The sequence below is a fragment of the Pagrus pagrus genome, assembly GCF_965226575.1.
Source record: "Pagrus pagrus genome assembly, chromosome: 15".
Taxonomy (NCBI): domain Eukaryota; kingdom Metazoa; phylum Chordata; class Actinopteri; order Spariformes; family Sparidae; genus Pagrus; species Pagrus pagrus.
The window spans coordinates 19639430-19663793 of record NC_140199.1 but is presented as its reverse complement, the minus strand read 5'-3'; the positions used below and the strand labels follow the sequence as shown (position 1 = coordinate 19663793).

General features: G+C 44.0%; 1 protein-coding gene across 1 annotated transcript in view; it reads right to left on the bottom strand.

Annotated features, from left to right (window-relative positions):
* Positions 1-24364, bottom strand: part of mcu (mitochondrial calcium uniporter) — a 65022-nt gene that overhangs the window by 8730 nt on the left and 31928 nt on the right. Inside the window, exon 3 of the mRNA XM_084375106.1 lies at positions 1212-1275. Within this exon, the coding sequence (XP_084231232.1) occupies positions 1212-1275 (64 nt within the window). The remainder of the gene's footprint in view (positions 1-1211; positions 1276-24364) is intronic.

Here is a 24364-nt window from a genome sequence, read left to right as displayed (position 1 = left end):
GAGACGTGCTGTTTTTTCGAAGATGCCAACTATTGATATCTCTGATTCCCACAGAAAGGCTAAAAGACCTCTAAATGATGCTCGTGTGCCGGGACTGACAATCAAAAAAGACCTTGCGGTTCATGTTGAAATTTCTTCATTCCCTGCTAGGTTTTCTTTTCAAGCAAGAGAAACTGAAGGGATCAGTCCACCTTGGACTAATATACACACTCCAGGACTATTCTGCAGTTCATGCTGATTTAGTTAGTGTGTCTCTGCATTTTTAAAGTGCTTCCAAAAGAGGGTTTTTTGTCCCAAACAGCTGAGCCCTGTTCTGCTCAGTGACACTTTGTTTTTCTTGCATACTAATAGCGGTCTGTAACCGGGCTCTACTGGTCCATAACCAAACTCTGCTTATAATGAGCCCGCACAGCTTACACTATTATCATGCTGAGTGGCCTCTGATGGCAGAGCCATGAATCAACGCAGAGGGCTGTGAGCCCACAGCAGAGGTGATCCGAGCTGCCTTGTTGCTGCACCCAACAACCTGCTGTGCCTCCTGCTCGGGACCACTGCAGTGAATCAGCAGATCTCTGCTTGGGCTCGCACCAAGAAGTGAGGGCTGGTGCAGGCTGCGCCGGCCTGCCTGGGCTCGGATTCAAGAGCGACTTGACTGTGTTCAAAGACGCAGAGGTGCAGACATTTTTATTTCATACCCACTGCTTCATTATGTTGATAATGTGAAACCTTGCCCCGAGTACGTGAGCTGTTCTCTTCCTGCACCTGTTCCCGTCGTCCTCCGCTGTCCTGTCATCACAGGATCATGTGCCTATCTCTGCTCCAACCCTACAGATATTAATGCCCACTTTAAAATCAAATCAGCATGTTCTGCAATGCTGCTGCCTTCCCCTCGCAGCCCCCCTCCCCAACTCCCACCTCCCTCTTCCTCCCCCTGTTCACGCTCTCCAGCTCTCCCGCCTCTCCCGCCTCTCGCACAGACGAGCAGATGCTACCCCGAGACAGATTCCATATTAATGACTACTGGCTGTTAACTCCAAATGAGCCTCCGCTGTCTGATCAATGCACGATTTCTACAGGGGCAGAGCTCATTTGTCTCGGACGAGGAGCAGAGGCTGGATCTGTGCTTTTTCTTTAGAAAGGGGGGAAACCCCCTGATACAGCCCGCATGGCCTTAAAAAAAGTGAATGAAGTGAGAGGAGGTGAGGACTTACCATCTGAAGCAGCGGAGGAACACAACAGTCTCTGGCCATGCCATGAGGGGGCGCCCCTCCAAACCTGCAGACAGGAAGAGAAAAGGGCAGCAGCATGGTTATTATTGTGTGACCCCTCAGCTGATCTGTTCCATTTATTCCTCTCTATCTGTTTATTTGCGAGAATGACTGAGTATCATGTTACAAAATGGCTTCCCCTTGTTCCAGTTTCTCGCAATGTTCCCACATGCAGACTCGAGCCACACCCAAGAAGCGCATGTTAACAGACCAGTCCCAGTCATGGAAATATTCTACAACGGGATGACACATAGAAACACACACACTCACAGCCTCTCGCATCCGAAACACACCAGTAACCAGGAACAACCACCACAACTTAAAGGGAAACACCACAGAGGGAGACACAGAAAGGAGGCAGCCAAATGCAGCCTGAATAACAACAGTGTGGTTGAGCACGAATTCTCCACTTGTGTCACGGACTGGAGGGAGAGAGGGAGGAGGGGAGGAAGATGAACAGAGCAGCAGAGCTTGGGGAAACCCTTGTGTGTGTGTGTTTTTTTTTTTCTTTTCTTCTACTGTATGCTGTTCAAGTAGGAGCGTCCATATGCGCTGCATTTGTTTCGAATTACAGAGCTCGTCACGTTTTCTGGAGAGCAGCGATCGAGCCTTTTAAAGGCATGAGACGGGCTGTCAGATCTCCTCACACTTGCACAATGCGATCGGGGGGTGAGGATGAGACATCGGAAATCAAGCAAGAGAGAACGCCAGGGGGCAAAAAACACAGATTTTCTGATTAAAGTTTAAGTTATGTGCACACGCACAAAGAAAATCTGCCTCTGCTGCGCCACAAACAAGGCTCTGCTTCTCTGCCGACTGCGCGCTCATATTTAACAACTCGTGCCTGGAGTGGAGCAGTTTTCTGCTTATTAATGTGCCCACAGAAAATGTGCATACAGTACATCGTCCCGAATCCCACACACGCTCATTAACGCTTCAATTTCTGGAGGCACATTGTGTCAAACGGGGCTGACTGCATGATGCTCAGCATCCGGCAGGCCTCAGTCTGATTCACTCGCTCTGCGTACGACTGCGGGGATATCAGATTTACGATACGAGCGCAATCTGTGACCCTCGCTGAGCCGAACCACAACAGCACTCACAACTTCTCCTTTATGACTCCACACAGGCAGTTATGGAGTGAGGAGATATCTCAGAGGAGAGTAGGTGTATACGTGCCCGTGCATTTATGTGTACATGCTGCCACAGCAAACAGATGCTTTCTGGATGTGTAGCACCGACCCTAACACGAGCACTGTAGATACCTGCCTACCTATAGTAGCACTTGAAGAAGGCGGCAGTTCTAATAGCATTTCTATGCTATTGTTCAACAACAGTACAGATAACCTGGCTGACTCTGTGATATAGGCACGAACAAACTGATTCTTTCAGTCAGCTTTGCAGTAACTGTCAGCTGTTTGAACTTTACTGCCACAGTCTTAGTCTATGCCCGTTAAAAGTCCAATAAAACATAATTTCGAATACTACTATATTCCATTTCTGCTCATATATCCCCGTAATCCTACACTCTGGACCTGTAAAACAAACACTGCAAAACGGAAAATATTTCTTGTGACAGGGCCGGGCCAGCAGTGACGCTTGCTGTAATCCCTGCATTAACTTGACAAACACAGCGGCCAGTCTCTTGATTAAATGTCCCGCCTGTCAGTCAGCGAACGTGATTGCCAATCACAACTCTGCAGTGTTCTGATCCGGCTTCCAGACCGTCAGTCCAAACAAGTCACAGCACTGAAAGTGCAGCAGTGACGACTTGGAGGGGATAAATGTTTAGATTAGGGATGCAAACTTTAAGCTATTTCTTTAGTTGCCTTATCGATTGATTATTGGTTAATCATTAATAATATGTGTTTTGTTTCTGACTTGATATACATTTGACGCAGAATCAGAGTAAGCGACATTAGGAGTTAAAAGAACAGATCAGGTTACATGAATGATGAACTAAATACCACAAAATAAAGACGTCATTTAAATTGCGGAGCTCCCGTCTATCACTATTAAACAGCAGGCCCAACCAAATCCAATCCACATCACCACACTAATGACTTTTTTGTCCAGTTGTCCTTAATACATTTTTAATTGGTTAAATTCTGTGATTAATCGATGACTGATTATTCATCATTAACATCCAGTGCAGATGAGCACGAATGATAACTGTGGCTTAGAATGACATTAATTAGCGATGAAGTGCTAACCAGTCTGCTGCCAGCTGTGGATCTCGGCTGCTGCCTGTGTTATGTAAAAAAAAAAGAGACAACGTTCTCGCTGTGCAGGCACTGCAACACTGACTACCCACCACTCAGAGGCTCAGCGAGGGTCCACAGTTGGAGGCCTCGCTGACTCATCACTTTTCCGCCGCTCTTTCTCAACTTCCTGAAAACTCAACTTCTTCTAATGTCTTCTGTTTAATCAACATCTGCAAATGAGGGGAGCAGCGAGGATCAAGTTCAAGGAAACATTTACGAAACTGCTCCCACTGCAGCAGTGATGCAGGACCTGCACTGTGAGCTCTACTGTAAACTGAGCGCCACCACAAGGGTGTGTGTGTGTGTGTGTGTGTGTGTGTGTATCTTCTCATCAGGACTGTAAAACTTTCTCTCTTTTTTTTTGACACCATCTGGCCAAAGATGACTGAACACTGCGGTAACTCCGCGGTGAAATGTGTGTTTGCTCGTGTGTGTGTCCTGAGTGAGAATACTGATTACTGTCCTGTGGTACCGAGCAGAGCCCAAACAGTGATTAGGCTGCTGATCAGATGACATGCTGAGGAAGGCGTTTTGGCTGGTCTGGAATAACTGCACAGTCTGCAGAGAGCCGTCCAGCTTGCTGCTTGGCTCATTCATTAACTTCGCCTGCTCGAGGCCAGGAGGAAAGATTTCACAGCGATAAACCCACAACATCACCAGCGCCGGCCCACGCACCCCGCCACAGAGCGGTATCACACACATATGCAAATATAGCTCTGGCGCGTGTGTGTGTGTGGCTCCATCTGTGGAGTGACATGTACGTGAGAATGTACCTCTGTGTCGTTGCAGGTGGCATGTGTGTATACGTGTGTGCATGTGTGTGTGCGGCCACCCGTCTGTTCGCCAGCCTGTTTGTCAGCGGTAGTTGCAGAGCGACTGAGCGAAGACCACCAACCCCCCCACCATCCCCCCCTCGCGCGTCCACCCCCCTCCTCTCCCTCGGCGCACAGCCACTGAAACGCTGCCTGAAATATTTAACAGCGTAGCAGCAGTCAATAGCACAGCAACCTTGGAATCAATGTCAGGGAGGGAGAGGAAGAAAGGAAACGGGCATCGAGGACGGCGGGGAAGACGGACGGATGAGCCGGTGGAGAGGAAGGGGTGCAGGAGAGGAGGGGAAAGAATGCCAGGATAAATGGAGGAGCAGCAGGGGAGCGATAGAGATAAATGAAGGCTGGAGTAAAAACGGTGCGAGTCACGAGTGCGCTTGCATTTCTACCCATGTGCTGCATATACTGTACCCTGCAGCATACAAGCCCTCCCCACTAAAACGTGACTGTTGTAGTGTGTGTGTGTGTGTGTGTAGTGGGGATGGTGGCTGGAAAGAGAGAGAGAGTGAGGAAGGGATGAAGGGAAACGGGGGAAGGCAGAGGGAGGAGGATAGAAAGAGAAAGCCGGGAGTGTGAGGGAAAGCAGAGGGAGGGAGGAGAGGAGCAGTCGACTTGCTGGGAGGACGGAGGGGGGAGGAGGAGGAGGAGGATGAAGAGGAGGAGGGGGGGACTGCTGATCACTGCAGTAAAGGAATCCCTCGTCTAGAAAGGGGGGTTGCCCCTCGACTTCGCCCTCCCTTCCTCCCTATCTCCCTCCCTCCATCTCCGTCTTACTCACGCTGAATCCTGATGTGCTGGTTTTTGATCTCCTCTCAATTCTCATCTGCACTGCGCTTTAACTTCCGCTGCATTTCATCAGACCACGTGTGCATTTTCCCTTCAATTAAAAAAAACCCTCCTCAATTTGAAATGGGGCTCTCAGTGGGGTAAATGCGCAGTAAGCAGGGACCTGAGGGATCAGACAGCGTGTACTGTGGGAGATGAAATGAATTTGATACACTGAAGAGAATAAAAGGTTTTCCTAGTAGCCGCCCAGGCTGCGAGCTACATACAGAGTCCTTCCCCTTGCTCTCGCGTAACACGTCCACGAGGTTTGATATTGATCGGTAATAAAGAATAATCATCCTCAAACAGCACGACTGTAACAATCTCACAAAGGCGTGCCCAGAAAAAACATTCATACTGAGGGGAATCTTCACACGACCTGCCTACAATCAATATCTCCAATATCTGCAGCCGTCTGGCTTTGCCGTGTCGAATTCCGGCAACGTAATGACATTCTTGTTCTCATTTCAGTCCACATTATGTATGTACAGATATGGGCGAAATTGTATTAGGCTCCCCCTCCTCCTCCTCCTCCTCACCATACAGATTCATAAAGTGTTAGCGGAGCTGCTTTGGGGTTGGATTCTACTGCCGGTGTTGAACAAAGGAACTAAAGAAAACAAAAGAAACTGGGTTATTTTAAGAGTTGTTATCATGTTAATTTTCTATTTGACTACACAAACAACCACCGTGTAGGCAGCACATCAATGGCACCAATCTGGTTTGTCAGATGTTTACCCACACAGATCAGCTCTATTACCCCTCCACTGACACCGCCCGTCATGTTCCGGATGTGTTTGATTGAACGGACGTAAACTGGGTGTTAATAAACACTAGATATATAAGTGGATATATCTTGTTAGTCTACAATAATGTTTTCATATATATGGACTGTTTGCATATGTACGACTACCACTTGGAGAGGCTGAAGCTGGACATTTCAACTGTTTAGCCTGTTAATTACTTTTAGGCAACCTAACTGTTTACTCATTAGGCTTTTAGCTAATTCAGCTATTAGCCTCATCCATTAACCCACGTTAAGCCCGGCTAAAAACCTCAACAGATACTCTCATTTGCTATTTCAATTATCTATTCATTACTTTTAGCTAACTAAACTATTGTAACTTTTTATGCATTACCTTTAGCATCTATTTCTCTTTCCATTAACCTAGGCTACTTTTAGCAGGGCTAACTAATTCAACTGTTTATTCATTACCTTAAGCATCTATTTATTTATCAACAGCTACTAGCTAGCTACATCTGTTTATCCATTACTTTTAGCTAACTTTTTAAACTTCAATTTATCCATTAGGCTACTTTTAGCTATTTGAACTATTAGCCAAATCCATTAACCTACGTTCAACTATTTATTCATTACCTTTAGCATCTATTCAAACTATCTTAACCTACTTTTAGCACGGCTATAGCAACAGTTTTAGTTAACTAGTTCAGATGCTTATTCCTTACTTTCATCTAACTACTCTAACAGTTATCCATTTGCTAACTAATGTATCCACTAGCCTACTTTAAGCTAACTATTTAAACTGTTACCTTTACTTTACTAGACCTTATTGCTTACTTCTAACTAGTTTTCACTCATTAGCAACACGTAGAGTTCAGCTGACTCATGGATTTTTATTTCCAATCAAAAAGTTTCTAGTTTTTATTGTCGAATCAGTCGAGCACCTCTCTAATCCTCCAAGCCTCAGAATCACAGCTGCAGCTTCTGTTGGCTTTGCTGTCATGGCTGGAACTGAACACAAAATGACACAGCAGTTTTAAAATCTTTTCTCCCTCAGAAAATCCTTGCACACAGCACAGAGTGGGAGCCAGGCATGGCTGAAGCGCATCTACAGTATGCACACTACAGACACCAGCACTGAGGAATAATGTCGCTGACATAATTCCCATTTCATGGTGCCCTTCTGAGGGAGTGGAAACCTCTGTCATTTATCTACACAATGACTGCATCCATCTATGTGGTAATGTGCTGTCCCGGGACGCTGCTGCCGGCCAGATAACGCGGGTAGTCGCACAAAGTCATTCATGAAATCAATCATGAACATATACACCTCACCCATGTCAATAGAGTGTATAATACAGTCATACTAAGCATCGCTGCACACATGCATCTTTCAACATCATGCTCTATCTTTTTTTATTTCCAATTCTTTTTACAGGTAAAAGTCGTAATGCGAGGATAGATTTACAGTCAAAGGAGTTTGGATCAATTTCCCAGTGGCCCGGTCGCTTGATGAGGGCTAGTTCCAAGGAGAGGTGTGGTGCTCCATCACGCTATGACAGACAACGCCGGAGAAGGAGCGCATGGTCAAGGTGGGGTCAGTGGGAGGTCGCTGTAACGCATAAGGCTGGCTTAGATCTATAGGAATCCAGTCTGGAGCGAAGGACAGACCTGGGCCAGGCAGTGAAAGCGTCCCGCCTTCATTCAAGACGTGAACCCAAAGAACTCGACAGCTGATGCAGAAGTAAAAAGACCAAATGCACCAGCTATTCCTCTGAGAATCGAAGCATGGCAGAGGGTCAAATGTGTAAGAATAAAGAAATGAAAGTCTTATATAACTGGAAGCGAGAAGACTGGAGTTTACAGTACATCACCGATAATCAGCCGTGACACCCTGCTGACTCAACTTTAAGGACCATTTCCATGTGGATAGTTGGAGTAGGCGAATGAGGTTTATGAGCTATTAAATTGGAAATACGCCGCGTCTACTATACTATCTGCTGGAAGGAGAAGGAGAAGAAGCGTGTGCGGACATGGCTCTCATTCATTAGCCCAGTGAGATGTCTGAGTTTTCTTTGTATCCTCGTGTTTCTAATTTTATTACCCTTTATAGCACATTAAGAGTCTGCTGACTGTGGCGCTTTAAAAACTCTCTGTTGCTCTCATTTCCAGTGATGTATGAAACATTTTATTTTCCCCAAGAAATAATGAAATAATCGGTGAAATTAAATGAGAGCACCCTTTGTTTCAGACATTTTGCTCAAGTGTCTGTTTGGATTCCCGTCTAGACAATTAAACACGGGCTTTGAGTTTGATTAATCAGAAATGAACACAGAAAATCGTAGCTGGGACACTCCTGATGCCTCCCTGCAAGGCGTTAATGATTATTTTTCATAACCGATTAAACGCACGGTGTGTAATTTCTGCTGCCAGGGATCTCTCAATCAAAACAAACAACAAAAGATGTAAGTGGCCTGGAATCACGGGGGGAGTTGTTGTCCTGATTGTGAAACAACCACTGCTGATGAAAATCTGTCTGCATGACTCAGGCAGAAATGTCCAGAGAGGAGGTGATATTTTGAAGTCTAATTCACGTAATGCAGTGTTTCCCACACATATATTGTACTTGGGGCGGTCCACTCAGGTGTATTAACGGATGCCCAAGTCTATTTAGCGACCCATTTTTTAATAATATTGTACTTTTTTTTTGTATTCATTCGTTCATTAACTTGATGACAATGGGCCCTCGCTCTTCCCCTCCAGTCTACTGTCAATCACACACTCTGCAGAGAGAGAGAGACGCTAATGCCTTCGTTTTGTACAAACATGTCAGTGCACCTGGTTGTTTCGATCGGCTACATCATTAAAAACGGGTTGTGGCTTTTGGGCGACCTTATAGAACTTACCGCTGATGACGAAAGAGCAGAGAACTTCGGTGGTAGTGAGCAAACACACGCCACAAGTACACAGCCATTCTGTGGGAAACTCTGCACTAGTCTTGTTGGCCAACTTCCTTCCCCTCTCGCTCTCTGACTCTCTCTCGGAGGTTATAGCGAGAGACGACCAAAAGAAATGCACTGTTACCTTGAATATGATTATGGATTTCTCTGCGTTTTAACATTGACAGTTATTTTAATGCAGAAATGATCTGTAATCCTTAGATCTTTTTTTTTTGACTAAAATGCCAGGAAATGTTGAATTCCCAAGAATCCAAGGCGATATCTTCAAAAGCCGACGTCTATATTTCTATATATTTGGGTCCTGGATTTATCTTACCTTTCTATTTTGTAAGATTCGTCTGTAAGCTGATTGCTTCTCTTTCTGTTTCTCTTGATTTTCAGTATAATGGTACATCTATTGTTCGATGCTCCACTTGTGCTCTAGCATCATATATTATCTCAACTTTCTACATGTATTCCATCTTGTTTTGTAAATGTGCTTAATGCAAAATGAAGAAAAGAATAATCAAATTGTTATTCATTCATTTTCAACTGACTAGGTCACTGATTAATACACTACATGCAATATATTTCCGAAAATCCCTTCACACTGAGTGAAAAGGTATTAAAACAGACAAAAACACAGCTGCCTCCGTCTTATAAGTCATACAGCTGATATTTAAAGGTCATATTGCTGTGGTGCAGTCAGCCTGATGTGTCTATCGCTGTGCTTTACCTCACTTCCTCTCTCTGTTCTGCTCTGGAGGGCGAGGTCCTGCCCACTCAGCTCCTTGCAGCCCACACCTCCCCACTGTGGGGTTAACTAGAGGAAAGGCACAGCTGCTCCCGCTCACAACCACACAACATCCCCTGCATGCACACACACACATTCTCCATCCCCTCAGAAATACAGACAAAAGCACGCACACACCTAGATAAGAGGGGCACTCAGCAGTTGCTACAGAAGAAAGTAGATTTGAGTACAGTGTGACTGTAATCACTGTCGTTTTTTTTCCGCCTCAGCGCCGACGAGCTTATGTAACGAAAGGAAAACGCTGCCTTTTCTCTGGGTTGTGTTCCTCGTCTGGTAAAAGCCATTAACAGATATGAAATCTGCAGTCGTATTCTTGAACGCCACAGTATTAAGTAATCTCCGCGCTCACACTTTGGGAGGGAAGCCGTGACAAAGCACAGCGCGCCCCACGGAAGCCTGTGCCAATCTGACCTCTCCACTGCAATGCAGTTGATAGTGAAAACAACCTTCCCCCCTGATTAGCTTATTTCAGACATCAAAACCTCCACGCCAGTTACAGCAAGATATAAATAATTCCAGCGTAATCCTTCATTCCATTTCAATAAATTGGCTTTCAGGCTCCGGACCGTCTTTGATTAATTAATGCCAACTCATGACTTGCTTAATCCACGGGATAAGATCTCAGATGGGGGATGAATCTGTCTCTAGTCACGTGGGCTTGCTTCAGAAGGGCCAGTTGGACCCTCAAACCCTCGCCAAGCCTGACACCAAGCCTCCACCCCCTCCCTGGGACCAACAACACTGGAAACTGATGCATTATTGAAGAGCGGTGCAGGCTTTCACGCCTGAGCTTAGAAGACCCGCTCAGCCATTGTGCTCAACACAGCTCCGCTCCTCGAAAGATTCAATCAAGGCTGAGGGGCGGCGTCTGCGTTTTCCAACTTCCTCGGGTCACTTTTGAGATCAGAGCGGCGCAGAAACTGAAATGGTGTTTGCATGCATAATGCATATATATACAGTGCGTCTGCATATGTGTGTGCATGTGCTCAGACCCTCTTTGATTGCTCCTACACCAGATGGCACTAGCTGCTTGTGTCAGTGTTAATTTCAGTGCAGGTCACGCAACACTCGGCCCCTCACCTGCAGCAGACGAAGGAACTCCTCTTTGCTCTCCTTTTGTTATTTCATCCTCCCTCTCTTTTTCCACTTCCCGTGGCTTCAAAGTAATTGAGACCCTGCTGACATTCACGGACATGCGTCTGAGGAAGGCGCGCAAATCCAGCCGTGCACATGCACGCCACGCGAGCCCTGATCCGACTGGTGATCCTATATCCCTGATTAAACCTCAAGACTGTGAAAATGTGGAGGGCTGCAGCTCACATCACACACCGATCAATGCTGCTGAATAGGCACTGTTCACTCGTTATCGTCCTCTTTTTATCTTTCACTTCCCACCAACACTAGTGCACCGAGAAGCCCTCTATTCATCTCTACTTCCCCGTTCCCACCATTATAGTCATCCTCTTTGCAAACACCACTGTGAGAGCAGAGCTACATTTTGCACCAACATTCACCATTGTTTGTAGAGTCATTAAATATAGTGGAAGATAAAACACTAGAATTAGGAATTAAAGTGCCTCCCATTCGTTCTCTCCACGACAGCGCAGTGGTCCTCTGTGACCACCGACTGCACCACTCGTTCCCGCTGAAGCTGCTTTAGGCGAACAGAAAAACAGCGATATTCTATCGAGGTTTATTCAAAGGTTTGTCCTCGGGACAGTCTGTCACACGGCATGGATTTCTAGGTGCGAGACACAACTGGCGCATTAAATAGGCACAACAATAAGTTTACGAAAGATTCATGAGGCAAAAACGTCCCCTCCAGGACCCAAAGTTCATGATCGCTTTTATTAAAACCCACATTGAATAAAATATCATGTTCCGAGCACACGCATTAGTACTAGGTCATCACCAATTTATCTCTCATCTGTGATGCTGAAGGGTGCCAGATGCTCCACTTTTCCCTCTACTGCTTCATCTCTTGCCTCGCTTTCATAATCTGACCCCCGGAGTTATGTTACGGCAAAGAGCCAGATATACAAAGTTTGTACCTCGTAGCTCATCTAATCATGGTTCATTATCATATTTATGCTGTTTGCAAAACAACTTTCAACATCTTGCTGTTGAGGTCTCAATCCAGGTACATAAAGCGGTAGATTCCATTACTCAATTAATTGATGCATCAATCAAGAGAACATTTTTTGGGAAAGGTTGTTGATTATTGCTTAAAGTTGCTCATCATTGTTTTGTTTTTTTTGCTGCTGGTCAAACAAAACAAGCAATTTGAAGATGTCAATTTGGCCTCTGGGAAATTTGGATCAGGAATTGAAGTGTTGGAACTATAGTTCCCATAATGCCTTTGGGGATGTATTATTTATTTATTCATTTAAAAGGATCCCCATTAGCTGAATGCTCTTGGCACCAGTCCTTCTGTGTTAGCCAGTACATCATGTATGTCGGCCTATTATGTTGCAGGGATTCAGTGGGTTACTCCCTGGGCTGGATCATTTTTAAGCCTGTATATTATTATTTATTTTTTTTACATTTTGCTAAATTGGCAACATTAAAAGTATGCCGAATTATGTATTAACAGCTCCTGTTTGCAAATTACCCACAGATGTACAGACAGACATCACTGGATTACTTTGATACAAAAGAAAACTTTAAAATGTGATCATTTCCCAGGCAAGTTCTGAAGTTATGAGGAGCGTCTTTTTTCAATGATTTCTAAGTGGATGCTTATTCGTGACCCCCTCCCGTCCCCTTCAGCAATCAATAGACTGATTGACTGATTGATTGGAACAGCCCTAAATTTGAGTACATCCTTTCTGTGGTAGAGCTGGTCCTCCACTTATAGGAGGGTCAGGAGTTTGATCCCTGGCTCTGGCTGCATGATCAAGTGCCCTTGGGCAAGATACTAACCTCCAGATTGCTATCGATGGCTATCCCATGTGAGTGTTAGGTTAGGAGGCGCTGTATCGCTCCTGATAAGCAGGTCAGCTCCTTGCATGGCAGCCTCCGCCATCAGTGCATAAATGTGTTCATGAATGGGTGAATGTGGCCATTACTTTGAGAGTTACACAAATAGCAGTCACCTTCTAGTTAGGCTAAAAGTATTTGTAAAGGTAGAAGAAAGAGGAACAAAGCTTTTCACTGGTCTTGTTCAGTTGAAGGACTTACTAATTAAATGTCAGCTGAGACAAAAACATGCTGTTAAATGTCAAATTAAAATTTCAAGGCAGGCAGGTGGCGGGGGGGGGGGTGTCCTCTAAACTTTGTAGTGAGCAATTTTCTCTAAGTAGACAGAACAGTGGTGGCACCAAGACTGTTAGCAGTCGGTCAGACTTCAGGATGGACAGAAGAGAAGGGTAAAATGTTAGCAGTTGATGTTTCTGCAAACCACAGAAGCATTCAAATTTTTGTCATATCACGGTTTCACGGTTAAAAATTCCAGCCGTATGTGTGGTAACAAAACCGGGTGTTTGTAAGGAGACCTATGGACATCTCCAGCTGTGTTTGGGGTGACCTAAAGAGGTATTCTAAGCCAAAATATGTTTTCCTAACCATAACTGAGTGGTTTTTGTGCCTAAACCTAACCAAACCAAATCCATTCTCTCCCTGCACACTGAGAACCAGAAGAGAATCTGGGGTGGTTGTGATAACCTGCATGTCCTCGGTCAAAATGACAGCTGCCACCATAAATGGTCAAAAAGCAGCCAGCTCTTGGACTAATATTCCCCTGATGCAGAACCTGACCCTGGATGCTTGCATCTTTGCTCTCTGAGAGCATGTGAGGTGACATTCATGGCAGCAGCTGTTATTTATGGAGATGCAGGCCTGGGAATGCGGCTTTTGAGGAACTTTGACAGCACAAGTTTCTTTCCTAAGGGCCTTGATGCCTTGAACACAACTTGGACTGTAAAAACATACAAAGTCTGTGAAAGCAGAGTTAAAATTAGACCGAATATCAATGCTCGACCCCAGCGAGCTCCATGTTCAACTATTAATCTGCAACATTAGCTGTCTGGCCTCACTAGTGGCTGGTCCATGGAGAGGACCAGTAAAAAATCTGGAAAACTGAATCCACAGAATTGTAACTTTCTGCCCTCTGCGCTGCGTTGGCGGGTCTGTCGGAGTTTCACTCTGCTGCGGTCCACATGGACATATGGCATGAAGAAATGCCAGAGCTGAAACTGGGCTAATGAATGCCACTCAGACACAGAGCAGACCAGACACTGCTGAAGGAGCCGAGGGGAGCTGCAGCACAACGACTGACTCATACTGAGCACAGGAACACACAGCTCTCCTCGTGTGGACATTTATAGTAGCAGGAGCTTTGATTTATGGCCTCAGTTTTTTCTAAGTATGATGGCAATTTTCTGCTTTAAGTCAGCGTGACAGACAAACATGATTTGGATTGGTTGGCTTTTTTTCCCAGGATGTATGCAAAACAAGTCCCAGCGTTGCCGGTGCCAATTTTCACCGAGGACCACAGCACTTTCACTGCTCAACCCGCTGCTAGGCATTTAGGAGTTTCAGTGGAGAACCATAGTGTAGAAGGAGGATAACACTATCTGCCTGAACACTGGTTTCTGTGGTGGTCAGTCACTGTTTTACATCAGTGCCTCTTTTATGTGAATGAATCACAAAAGTTTCCCCTCACTGTGGTTGCTAGTTTAAATAAAGGAGTGGACAGGGCAGAAATGTTTCACATCTTGAGCCAAGTGTGCAGCAGAATGAATGTTCTCCCACAGCAGCATTAAATCAATATTGACAGATTTTTATCGTACAGCACTAGTAGAGGTAACACATTTCCCTAGCTTTAAGAGTAGAGTGCCTTAAGACCACAATGTGATATTCTGACATAGCTACATACAAAAGTCCAATTTATTTAGGAGGAATGTATCTCTGCAGCATAAACAGAGTCTAAGACAAATTCAATTAGGACATGTTCAAAAATATCAATATAAAAAAAAGTCAAAAAATGACTTAAATTAAGAAATATCTCTATGAACAACACACATTATTAGATAGAACGTAGTGTGGCATTGCTAACCCAAAGCAAGGAAATGGTGCAATCAGTTCTCTTGGATTGTCCCAGGTAGGAATGAAAATCTGTGCAAATCTTTTGCGTCACATTAAACTTTGGTAAACAAACTTAAATCAACGACTCAGACCTCAAACAAACCTGACCTTTGAGAGCACTGAGCGCTGCAGAGTCCAAAACAAGCTAGCATTGCTTACTAGCTGCATCAGCCATTCATTTACCACTGCTGCAACGGTTCCCAATGGTTTTTTTGAAAAGCAGCATAAAACAACATTACTGGCCGGGATATATGTTACTGTCTACTGACTAGCCCATTGGCACCGAGCTTCTAGCACCACCCATCACCTATTCACGAGCACACAGGGACGATCGCTGCTTTGCCACTTTCTGGTGTAGCTAAGGCATTACTCCTGAGTCAGCACAAGTCACATCCGTCTTCACCACAGCCATACTGAATGTTAAATCATGTCGGTGTTAGAATAATGAAAGTGAAAGATGGTTCAGAGAGTGATTTTCATGCAGACTGTAATCTCCAAAAGACAGCGAGTCTTTTTCCTGTTGGGTCCTATTTGTCTGATTGTTAATAACGACAACAGCTTCCCTCCAGGCCTTTCACAACAAGCATCAAATATTCACAGGTACTGTGCAGTGGGGCTTGGTGGGGAACAGCGCGCTCACACACACACACACACACACACACACAGACTTTGGGCAGTTTGCAGAAAGTGGGCCACAGTCTGAACTGTCCGTCACCGTGCCCACCTGCAGGGTCGGGGGAATGGAAGTCGCAGCGGTTAAATAAGCAAACCGCCCCGCCTTTCGGACCTCAAAGGGTCCTGGGCGGCATCTCATCTCCTCCTGTCTGAGAGTGATGTGACGGTCCCGTTTCCACGAGTCATAACAAAACACCCCAGCCTTACTCGCAGAGACCACACACTGAGAAGGAGCAGAGACAGATGATACTGAACAGTGTCGACTAAAGTCAGCTAATATCAATGCTGGATCAGACTGCATCGCTAAAGACTTTGTTCAAGATTGTCCCAATCCTCCCATCTCGCCTCCAGCTCTTCCTCCCATCTCTGCCCTTTCATCTCCCCCAAAATGACATCATGACCTTAAATGAAAGCGAGCTAGGCAGCCTCTCTAATACTCAGACAAAAGCTCTGTCTCTGTATCTCTCCGTCCTCGTGCTCTTAATCACCCTATCTTAATCCTCATCATCAGAATGCTGCTCATTGTGCCGCCCTTCCTCCTCGATTACTCCCAGTTTGAATGCGATTTTAGTTCTCCATCTTTCCCTAGGGCTTCCTCTTTCTTTCGACCCCCCGCTGCTATTGTTCCCTCTCGTTTCCTTCTCTTCCTCACCGCAGGATTCCAGCTCAGTTGTTGGCGAATGAGCTCATGCAAGGGCACCCCATCACGTTGCCTCCCAGAGCGGACTACCTGCTGCAGCGCCGCTCGCTTCCCATGGATGGTTCCAAGATAATTTAAGTGATTCAGGCACCTTCAAGCTAAACATGGTCCTCTTTTGTAACAGATGTTGGTAATATGTGTGTTAAGTTAATCTCCGAGGGCTACTGTTACTACAAATTAGTTAACAGCTTGACTGCGATCACTGTGCCTGAGCGCCTCATGCTGTCACTTGTCAAGCTGCCATACAGCGGTGGCGTTAAGTGGAATGAAAAAAGTCCTTTGATGGCACCAAAATACACCTTGAAACACATAATGAAAACTTAATTTTACAGGTCCACCAATTTCATACAGAGCAGGTGGTAATTACCAAGTAACATTTGAAATGTTCTTGAAATCACATCAATAATCACCTCAAAAATGTTGAAAATTACCCCAATATTATTTATTACAATATTCAGCTATTTTCCAGTAAATCGTTAATACGTAACTTCCAACTGGTTTCTGCTCAACTTCTGCTGATCATGCCATTTTTTATTTCCTGCTAGTTTTTGTCTTACTTGCAGGTCAGTAAGGCCTTGTCAACACGTACACAGTTATTTCGTAAGCAGGGTTTTAGAAATAATATATCTCTGACCAGGCAAGCGTCCATAATAACACAACCTGAAAATGCATATCTCATGGCCATTCACGTACACTGGGCAAGCATGTGCTGTTGTAAAAAGGAAGCAGATGGTATACCGTATATTAACTCATGTATTAACTCAAGTTAAATGTCACTTTATTTATATTTTGAGACTTTTTTTTATTTCCAACACATTTGAAAATAAAAGGGAAAAAGGTTTATATTTACAATCCTTTAAATACCTGCGAATAGGAACTCTGTGCATGTGTGTGTGAGAGTGTCTGACAGAGGAAGAGGAGAGCCTGATCGTTGATGGTTGAAGTGTCTGGAAATGTATCAAAGAAATTACCATTTATTTATGAACGGCTTGTTGAAAAATATCAAATAATTATTTCTAATTAATATTGGGATAATTGTCAATACATTTTAAAGTAATTATTGTGGTAATTTAGTGGTAAGGAACTTCAAATGATGGTAATTACCACCTACTTACCTCAATATTTCTGGACCTGTAAAACTTCTGGACCATTTCCCTTGGTGTTTTCATTTTGGGGGTTATTTTTTTGGTTTGTTGTATTTTGAATCTTCAGTCACAGATGAAATGTTGTGACACTATCCAGACAATATTTTCTTCCATCCCAAACATCAGCTTTAAATGTCATCTTTTCAAATTTCAAAAGGCCAAGGCTTCTCTGCTGACTCATCGTTTTGCAGACGTCAACAGCGTCCACATTTACACACGTATAAATAATCTTGCAGTCATAATGCGGTTAAAGCAGTAATGCGGGTAAGGCGGAGCCCCCCACAAATATGCGATAAGCTTATTAGAACATTTACAACTTAGGTCAAAACACACTAAAGGAAAGTTATTCGTGTTCAGATTTCTGCTACGGCACACAGCTGCTCTGTGTCTGGGTGGCACATTTACTCCACAGGGATTATTGGGAAGGAAGCTCGTCCTCTCACAATATAACAAGGCCTTTAATCCGACAGACTGTGGCCAAGAGAAGAAAACTGATCAATAAAAGCAGCTGTGAGTGGCATGTGCCCTTTGTAATGATATAAAGACGACAGAAAACAAGAGAGGAGGGTAAAGAAGAGGAGAAAACAAGAAGCTAAAACATAAATAAACATGTAATAGTAGACTGGAATTAGTTGGGACAGTTTGAATATTATATTGAAATGACAATCACGTTTAATTGCCAACTTTTGCAAACCTGAGTCAGTAGGTATAGTGAGTGAGTAGGAGAGTGACTAAGCCCAGCTGGAAATGCTGATAATGTTATGTAACACACCTCGGATTACAGAGGTACAACTATAAAATTGCTACGGAGCTATTTGTGAATTAATTGCTCATTTTGTTCACCAGCCAAGAATATTATTACTGCATATTGATGACAGAACATTAATTTTACCTAATAACTGTCTTAACAACCACAATCCAGCTTTTGATATTCCTCGGAAACAGTGCATCCTTCAGGCAAATTAACACGGGCTGATACAACAATACTGATAATGTTGATGTTGTAGTTAATAGCGTTTTACAAGATGTTTTTTGAGAGGTGCAGTTTTATCTCAAGAATGTGAATTTCTGAACATCTGCAGGATATTTGTTGCATTCTTCCAGCATCAGTTTCTGATTAAAGCGTCAACTCCACGTGGCATCGACTCACACTCGACCGCATACAGGTCGTCCTGCTGCAACATGGGGCTCCATTATAACAACACACAATATTTTATTGATTAATGATAATTAAATTGATCTTCAATCTTGAATACAATGGGGTACGTGTGGCTGGAATGTAAATCTTCATTTCATCATCCATCCTAAACGTTTTTTAAAAAATCACAGTTCTTACCTGAATGAATTTTCCCCCGCCCCTACTCAACATTAAAGGTTGACGATATCTACTGTAAGTGTTAAAGTAAGGAGGATTAAGTCGATCATCCAGGTGGATAAGAGTAGCATAAACTTTTACATGCCTTTTACACTGGCTTTGATAAGTTAAGGGCAGATTACAATCAATGAGAGTTTAAGGTGTGAGCATCAGTGAGTTTGTTCAAACAGATTCCTAAAACTCTGTTCTGGCAGGAAAAGTCCAGAAAGGGGATCTGCTGCCTTCTTAAACTTCTCCATACCGGTTTGCTGATCGATCACAGAAACGGGCTGAGAGATGAGGATGATGTACAACAAAGATTCCCAAAAAAGTTGGGCAGCGGCGCAGAATGTAGATAAAAACACAATGCAATCATTAGCAAATCCTTTTTGACCTATAAAGACAACATATTCAGTGTTCAAATGAATAAACTTTATTGTTCTTTGTAAATGTTCACTCATTTTGGAATCCGCGAAAAATGATTTCCTCATGACTACACGTTTGAGTCTTAAAAACTATTTTTTTAAATAAGGACTGTGCTAGTTTAAATGTAATAAGGCCCTTAAAGGTCCTTAAGGGATGCTTATTAACATTAATAAGACCAGCGTGATACTGATGGCATCAAAACACATTTCTTGTTAGAATATAAGACATTTATAAGCACTTGAGAAGGTGAATCATTACTGTAGGGGCTTCAGCCTCTGCGGCATGTCTTGCGATCTTAAAAAACCTTGATAAGCCCATAATAAAGAATTTATTAACCTCGATAAGGCTTTGTTCTGACTTCAGATCCCGTGGCTGCAAAAAGCATATTTAACTGCTAATAAATTCAACATAAAATATGCATTAATCTTAATGAAGCAATGAAAAAACTACAACAACTATGACATAACAGGTAAGTTGGTTAAAGCCAATAAATGTGTTTGTAATGCTATTATAACAATTTATAAAAACTCATAAGGCTTTCATTAATGTTCTTAAGCAGTCTTAAAAGTTTTGTTGGTCCTTTAATAGTATAAGTTATGTCAATAAGCATCTTATGAGGCCTTATAAAAGCCCTACTACCTCGTTACTAACGCTTACTTCAACGACCTTCATATAAAGCGTGACCGAGACTGTCAGAGTGATGATATTTCATTTGAGAGTAACACAATCTTCTTCGCAGTCCCATCCTTTATATCCCGACTCCACTGCTTTTTTATTTCTACCAATCTTTAGCAATATTCAGACTGTCTTTATTTTCCCTCACCCCGCAGGCTCACTGTCTGAAAATGTAAGCTGAAATAAGAAGCTCAACATGAGCCGAGCGCCCCTTCTGCTGCAATCTTACTCACGCAATATCTGCGAAAGATACCAACACAGGGACACGCACAAATAGATCGATAATGTAATTAGACACAGTGATGGTATCTCAGCCTTACAGGTACCTTTAAGCTTTACTAAGCCGCCCAGTCTCTGTGTGTCATGATGGAATAATCAATTTGATTCGAAGGCAACAAACTCGACGACGCGAGAATTCATCATCGCTCTGACACAGAGAAGTTCAGTTGGAGCTTCTGTGTTTGGTTTTTATTTCATGTCAGCTGACAAATGACGACTGTGAAGACTCTTCTCCCTTTGTTTGGCCACTCCACGCAGACAATACGAGGACGGACTTAGCAACATGCTAATTAACTGCAGAGTTAATTGCAGCTGAACAAGTCTGCCAGTGCTCTCGAGATGCAGAGGTGGAGTGGAGGATTATACATCCGTCTGTAGTGGGTGAAATCCATCTGTTAACAGCAAGGGTGCAATTTTGTAAACTAAGAGATGCAAATAAACACATATACAATCCGGTAATGGCAACAACTGCGTTCTCCCTCATTTATTCCTCCTTTCTCTGCCAAACACTGACAATAAAGCACATTAAGACTTCTGAATCTACAGATTTTGCTTCCTCCTGCCCTACCGGGAGAGTCAGGGCTGTATAGAACAATCAGGAGAGGCCTTCAGCACAAGCTGGCAAGTCCCATCAATCTTCTTTTGTTAGTTTATCAGCTCCCATTATTAGATCCTGCCCTCAGGTTAGCTGGCTGCACCTTTACATATTGGCTCTCTACTGTATCATAGTCAAAAAGAGAGCGCTGGAGGTAAACTGCTCTGGTTTTAGGAGGGCAAAGGGAGTGTTTTGCAACTCGGGTATATGAGGGTGTGTTTGTGTGCGATAGGGCACGGTTATAACAATAGCCATTAAGTTCTGCAGTCTCATTCAAAAGGTGCAACTAAGAGCAGAGAAAGGGTCGCTGTAAGGAACACTAAGACTGAGACAAACACACCCCTTGTATACAGAATGCACGGATAGAGAAGGAAATATAAGAACAATACTGACATTCTGCGCTTGACTTATGTAAAACAAATAATGATTTATTATCTGTTGGTTTTGTCACGCCTGTGTTTATTCTCCTTCTTACCTCTACTTGAGGAATAATCATACCCATGTGGGCGTTTTTGGACGCGAGGCCCGGCACTAGACACTTGACCAACACCCTCCTACAACGACACAAAAGCTCCTGGCTGCACCTGATTGGACGCAAAACGTGTTTTTGAAGACATTCTCGGCGAGAAATCCGTGCAACTGCTGAATCCTTCTTCATTTTAACTTGACAGTGGTTTGTTTTTGTAGTCTTTCCGGAGTTTCCAAAGGCTGCGAGTCGGGGCTAGACTCGGCTGTATGCAAACTAGGAGCAGGACACACAACAGCCCTTCTTTCTAAACTTCCACGCTTCCAGAATGCAAATCCACGACTGCCTACGAACCATAAGCTTGTGAACTACAGCCAGCATCATTTGGGGGAACTTTCACCATTAAAAATATGCAGAATTAACCATCAGCAGTTCCACTTTGCAATCCACTCATGCATATAAAGACAACTTTCACCGGGTTACGCTGATACTGAATAAAACTGTTTCTCAGGCAAGTTCTCAGAGATAAAGTGGTTTTTAAGAGTTATCAGCAGCAAATCTTTCTCTAAAAGAATTTCTAAACTTATTTATAGACACTAAGTTGCGATGGAGAAAATGTCAAACCTCAGGAAGTGCAAGTCATACTGAATCTAAAAATCTGTGTGTCATATCTGTGTGTTACGATATCAATAGAGCAACATGAGAAAGAAAGGGTTTGTCTCATTGAATATTATTCTTTCACTTACTCCTGCTTGAGGAATAATCCTACTCTAAGTTTCGGAAAGACATTCAGTATAATTTGGGGGCTTCTGGGCATGTAAACAGAATCCTGAATTTTGAAAAACCATTAAACGTATGCAGAATTTACTATCAGCAGTTCCTCTTTGCAATCCACTCATGCACATAACGACAATTTTCACCGGATTATTTTGACAGTGAAGAAAACTTACAAACGTGATGTTTCTCAGGCAAGTTCTGCAGTTCTTAGGGGCGCATCTTCTTTCAATTTATTGATGTTTAGTGGCAATGGAGAAAATGATATCCTCGGGAAGTGTAAGTCACACTGAATCTAAAAATATTTATGTTATCTTTGTGTGTGAAGAAGAGTTGTGACTCAGAGACGGAGTACAGGTTGTGGCTCAAATTGCAGCAATCGACCTCAATTCACCCGAAGTACCTTCCACTCACGTTACTCACTACCTTTCTCCCTTTCCTGCCTCTGGTCCAGATGAATAAAAAGTAGGAAAAGGCAGGGCAGTATATGGCCTTATAAAAGAAGAATGATAATATCATTCGTTTAGAGCTGATTAACCACTGAGAAAACTTGAGCAAAGCCTTTATGTCTTTTATCAGCACCGTTTTTCCTCCTCGCTCGTTGGTGACATCATACAACTAAAAATAAGGCAAGTTTTAAAGTGATTGTCGACTGCAAACACAAACTAGATCCCTCTCTGACGCCGACTGGCAGGGTGACGAGCTACAAGTTTGGACCAGCATCTCCGTACAATTTATAGCCAATCACAGTAAATGGACAGCATGGCACAAACTCTTGCTGACGTGGTGCCATAAAAGGAGAGGATGCGTGCGCACACAACGGACGGAGACGCTCAATAAACAAATATTTGTTTGAGAGTAAATGAGCGTTAGTTTGGGCAGTATCTTCGTAATGCGCCTGCCTCCTGGAGAAAAGAGTGGCCGGCCATTTCCCGACTCCTGACCACACTGACGCAAGCCTGTACATTGAGCTCGCAGCTTGAAAGGGTCCATCCTGTTCTTGAACTACACCCACCTGCCAGAGATTAGACAATGTGCGATTGCCCAAGTAAGCGTAGATTACTGACAAAATCCGCCTGAGAAAAGAGAGGAGAGAGCAACACTCAAACTGGCTGAATAGTTATTTTTCCACTCATCAATGTCTTCAGTCCCTTCAGGAGGAACATTACAAGACAGTGCAGATGTTTTCTCAGGCAGAAGAAGAGATCCTTTTGACATAGACTCAGCTTAGCGCAGGCTCAAAGTGCCTGTCAAGAGACTTTAAAAACTCTGCAGGCTGCAGTCGCAACGCCACCTCCTCTGCTCTAAACTATAGCTACGCCCTTATCAGCCGCTATCCTTATTTTATTTTACATCTATCTTATCTCCTTCCATTGATGTTCCCTGCATTTTTTTCCCTGCCTACTATTACACATTGACTTACACAAATTGGCCAGTTTCCAGTGAGGAACTAACAACTCGTTTTCCTCCTCTTTTAGCTTTTCTCTCCTCGTGTGTCGCCGGGACATTTGACAACTTCTCCAAATTCGTCACGGCTCCCATCTGCAGGAGGCTGAGTCGCAGATGGGTCGAGAGGTCTATACATGAATAGTGCTGCTCAGAATGGCTCTGTGTGTGTGTGTGTGTGTGTGTGTGTGTGTGTGTGTGTGTGTGTGTGTGTGTAGCCGTGACCCATCAGGCCTCGTGGGAAGCTGCAGCTAAACTGATGGATGCCAAGGAGCGACAGAGGGAGGAGGGAGCGAGCGCTGGCTTAGCCAAGTAGGAGACAAGTGTCTGTACTGCAGCAATGCAGGAGTGTGTGAGGGGAGAGGGATGTCAGTGCAAAGAAAGAAATTGCAGAAAGTGAATTGTAGACAGGAAAAAATGCCGTACACAAATGCCAGACGTCGAGCAGGTGTAGTTCGATACGATGTTTTCAAGGCCAACAAGTTTATGCAACCTGATTTTCATTCCGCCGGAGTTTCTGTACGGTGTCACTGTTTTGCTGATGTATCCCTCTCCTGCTGCAGTTATGACAATATCGTTCTGAGCTCTACCTAGCAAAGACAACAAGCCCTGGCAAGGCAAACACTCCCTGCTGAGCCTCCCGTGTCTCCACCCTCCCCTGCCCTCTGAACAAACAGCTCTCCCTCTGGAGGCTACGTGGCAGCGAGAGGGACGCTCGGGACTATCGACGGGCTCCCTCTCAGCGCTGTTGTTTCTTCCCGTTGTGAACAAGGCCTCGCCAGGACAACCCACTGCTGATGTTTTTACTTCCCAGCAGCGTAAGTAATGTGTACATTTACTCTGCTCTCATTCCCCGACCTTCCCCCAATAACTCGCCGAGCGGCCCGCTGCAGTAAAACGTAAACACGGTCCAAGGGAAGCCTCTGCTCGCTTTTCAGCGTACAACCACCCCCACCCTGCACAGACCTGCCTTCTCCATTTCATAAAGCCCAATGGCACATACATTTGCACGCACCTACACAAGCAAAAGCACACTGAGCACACATTCTTCCCATGCACGTA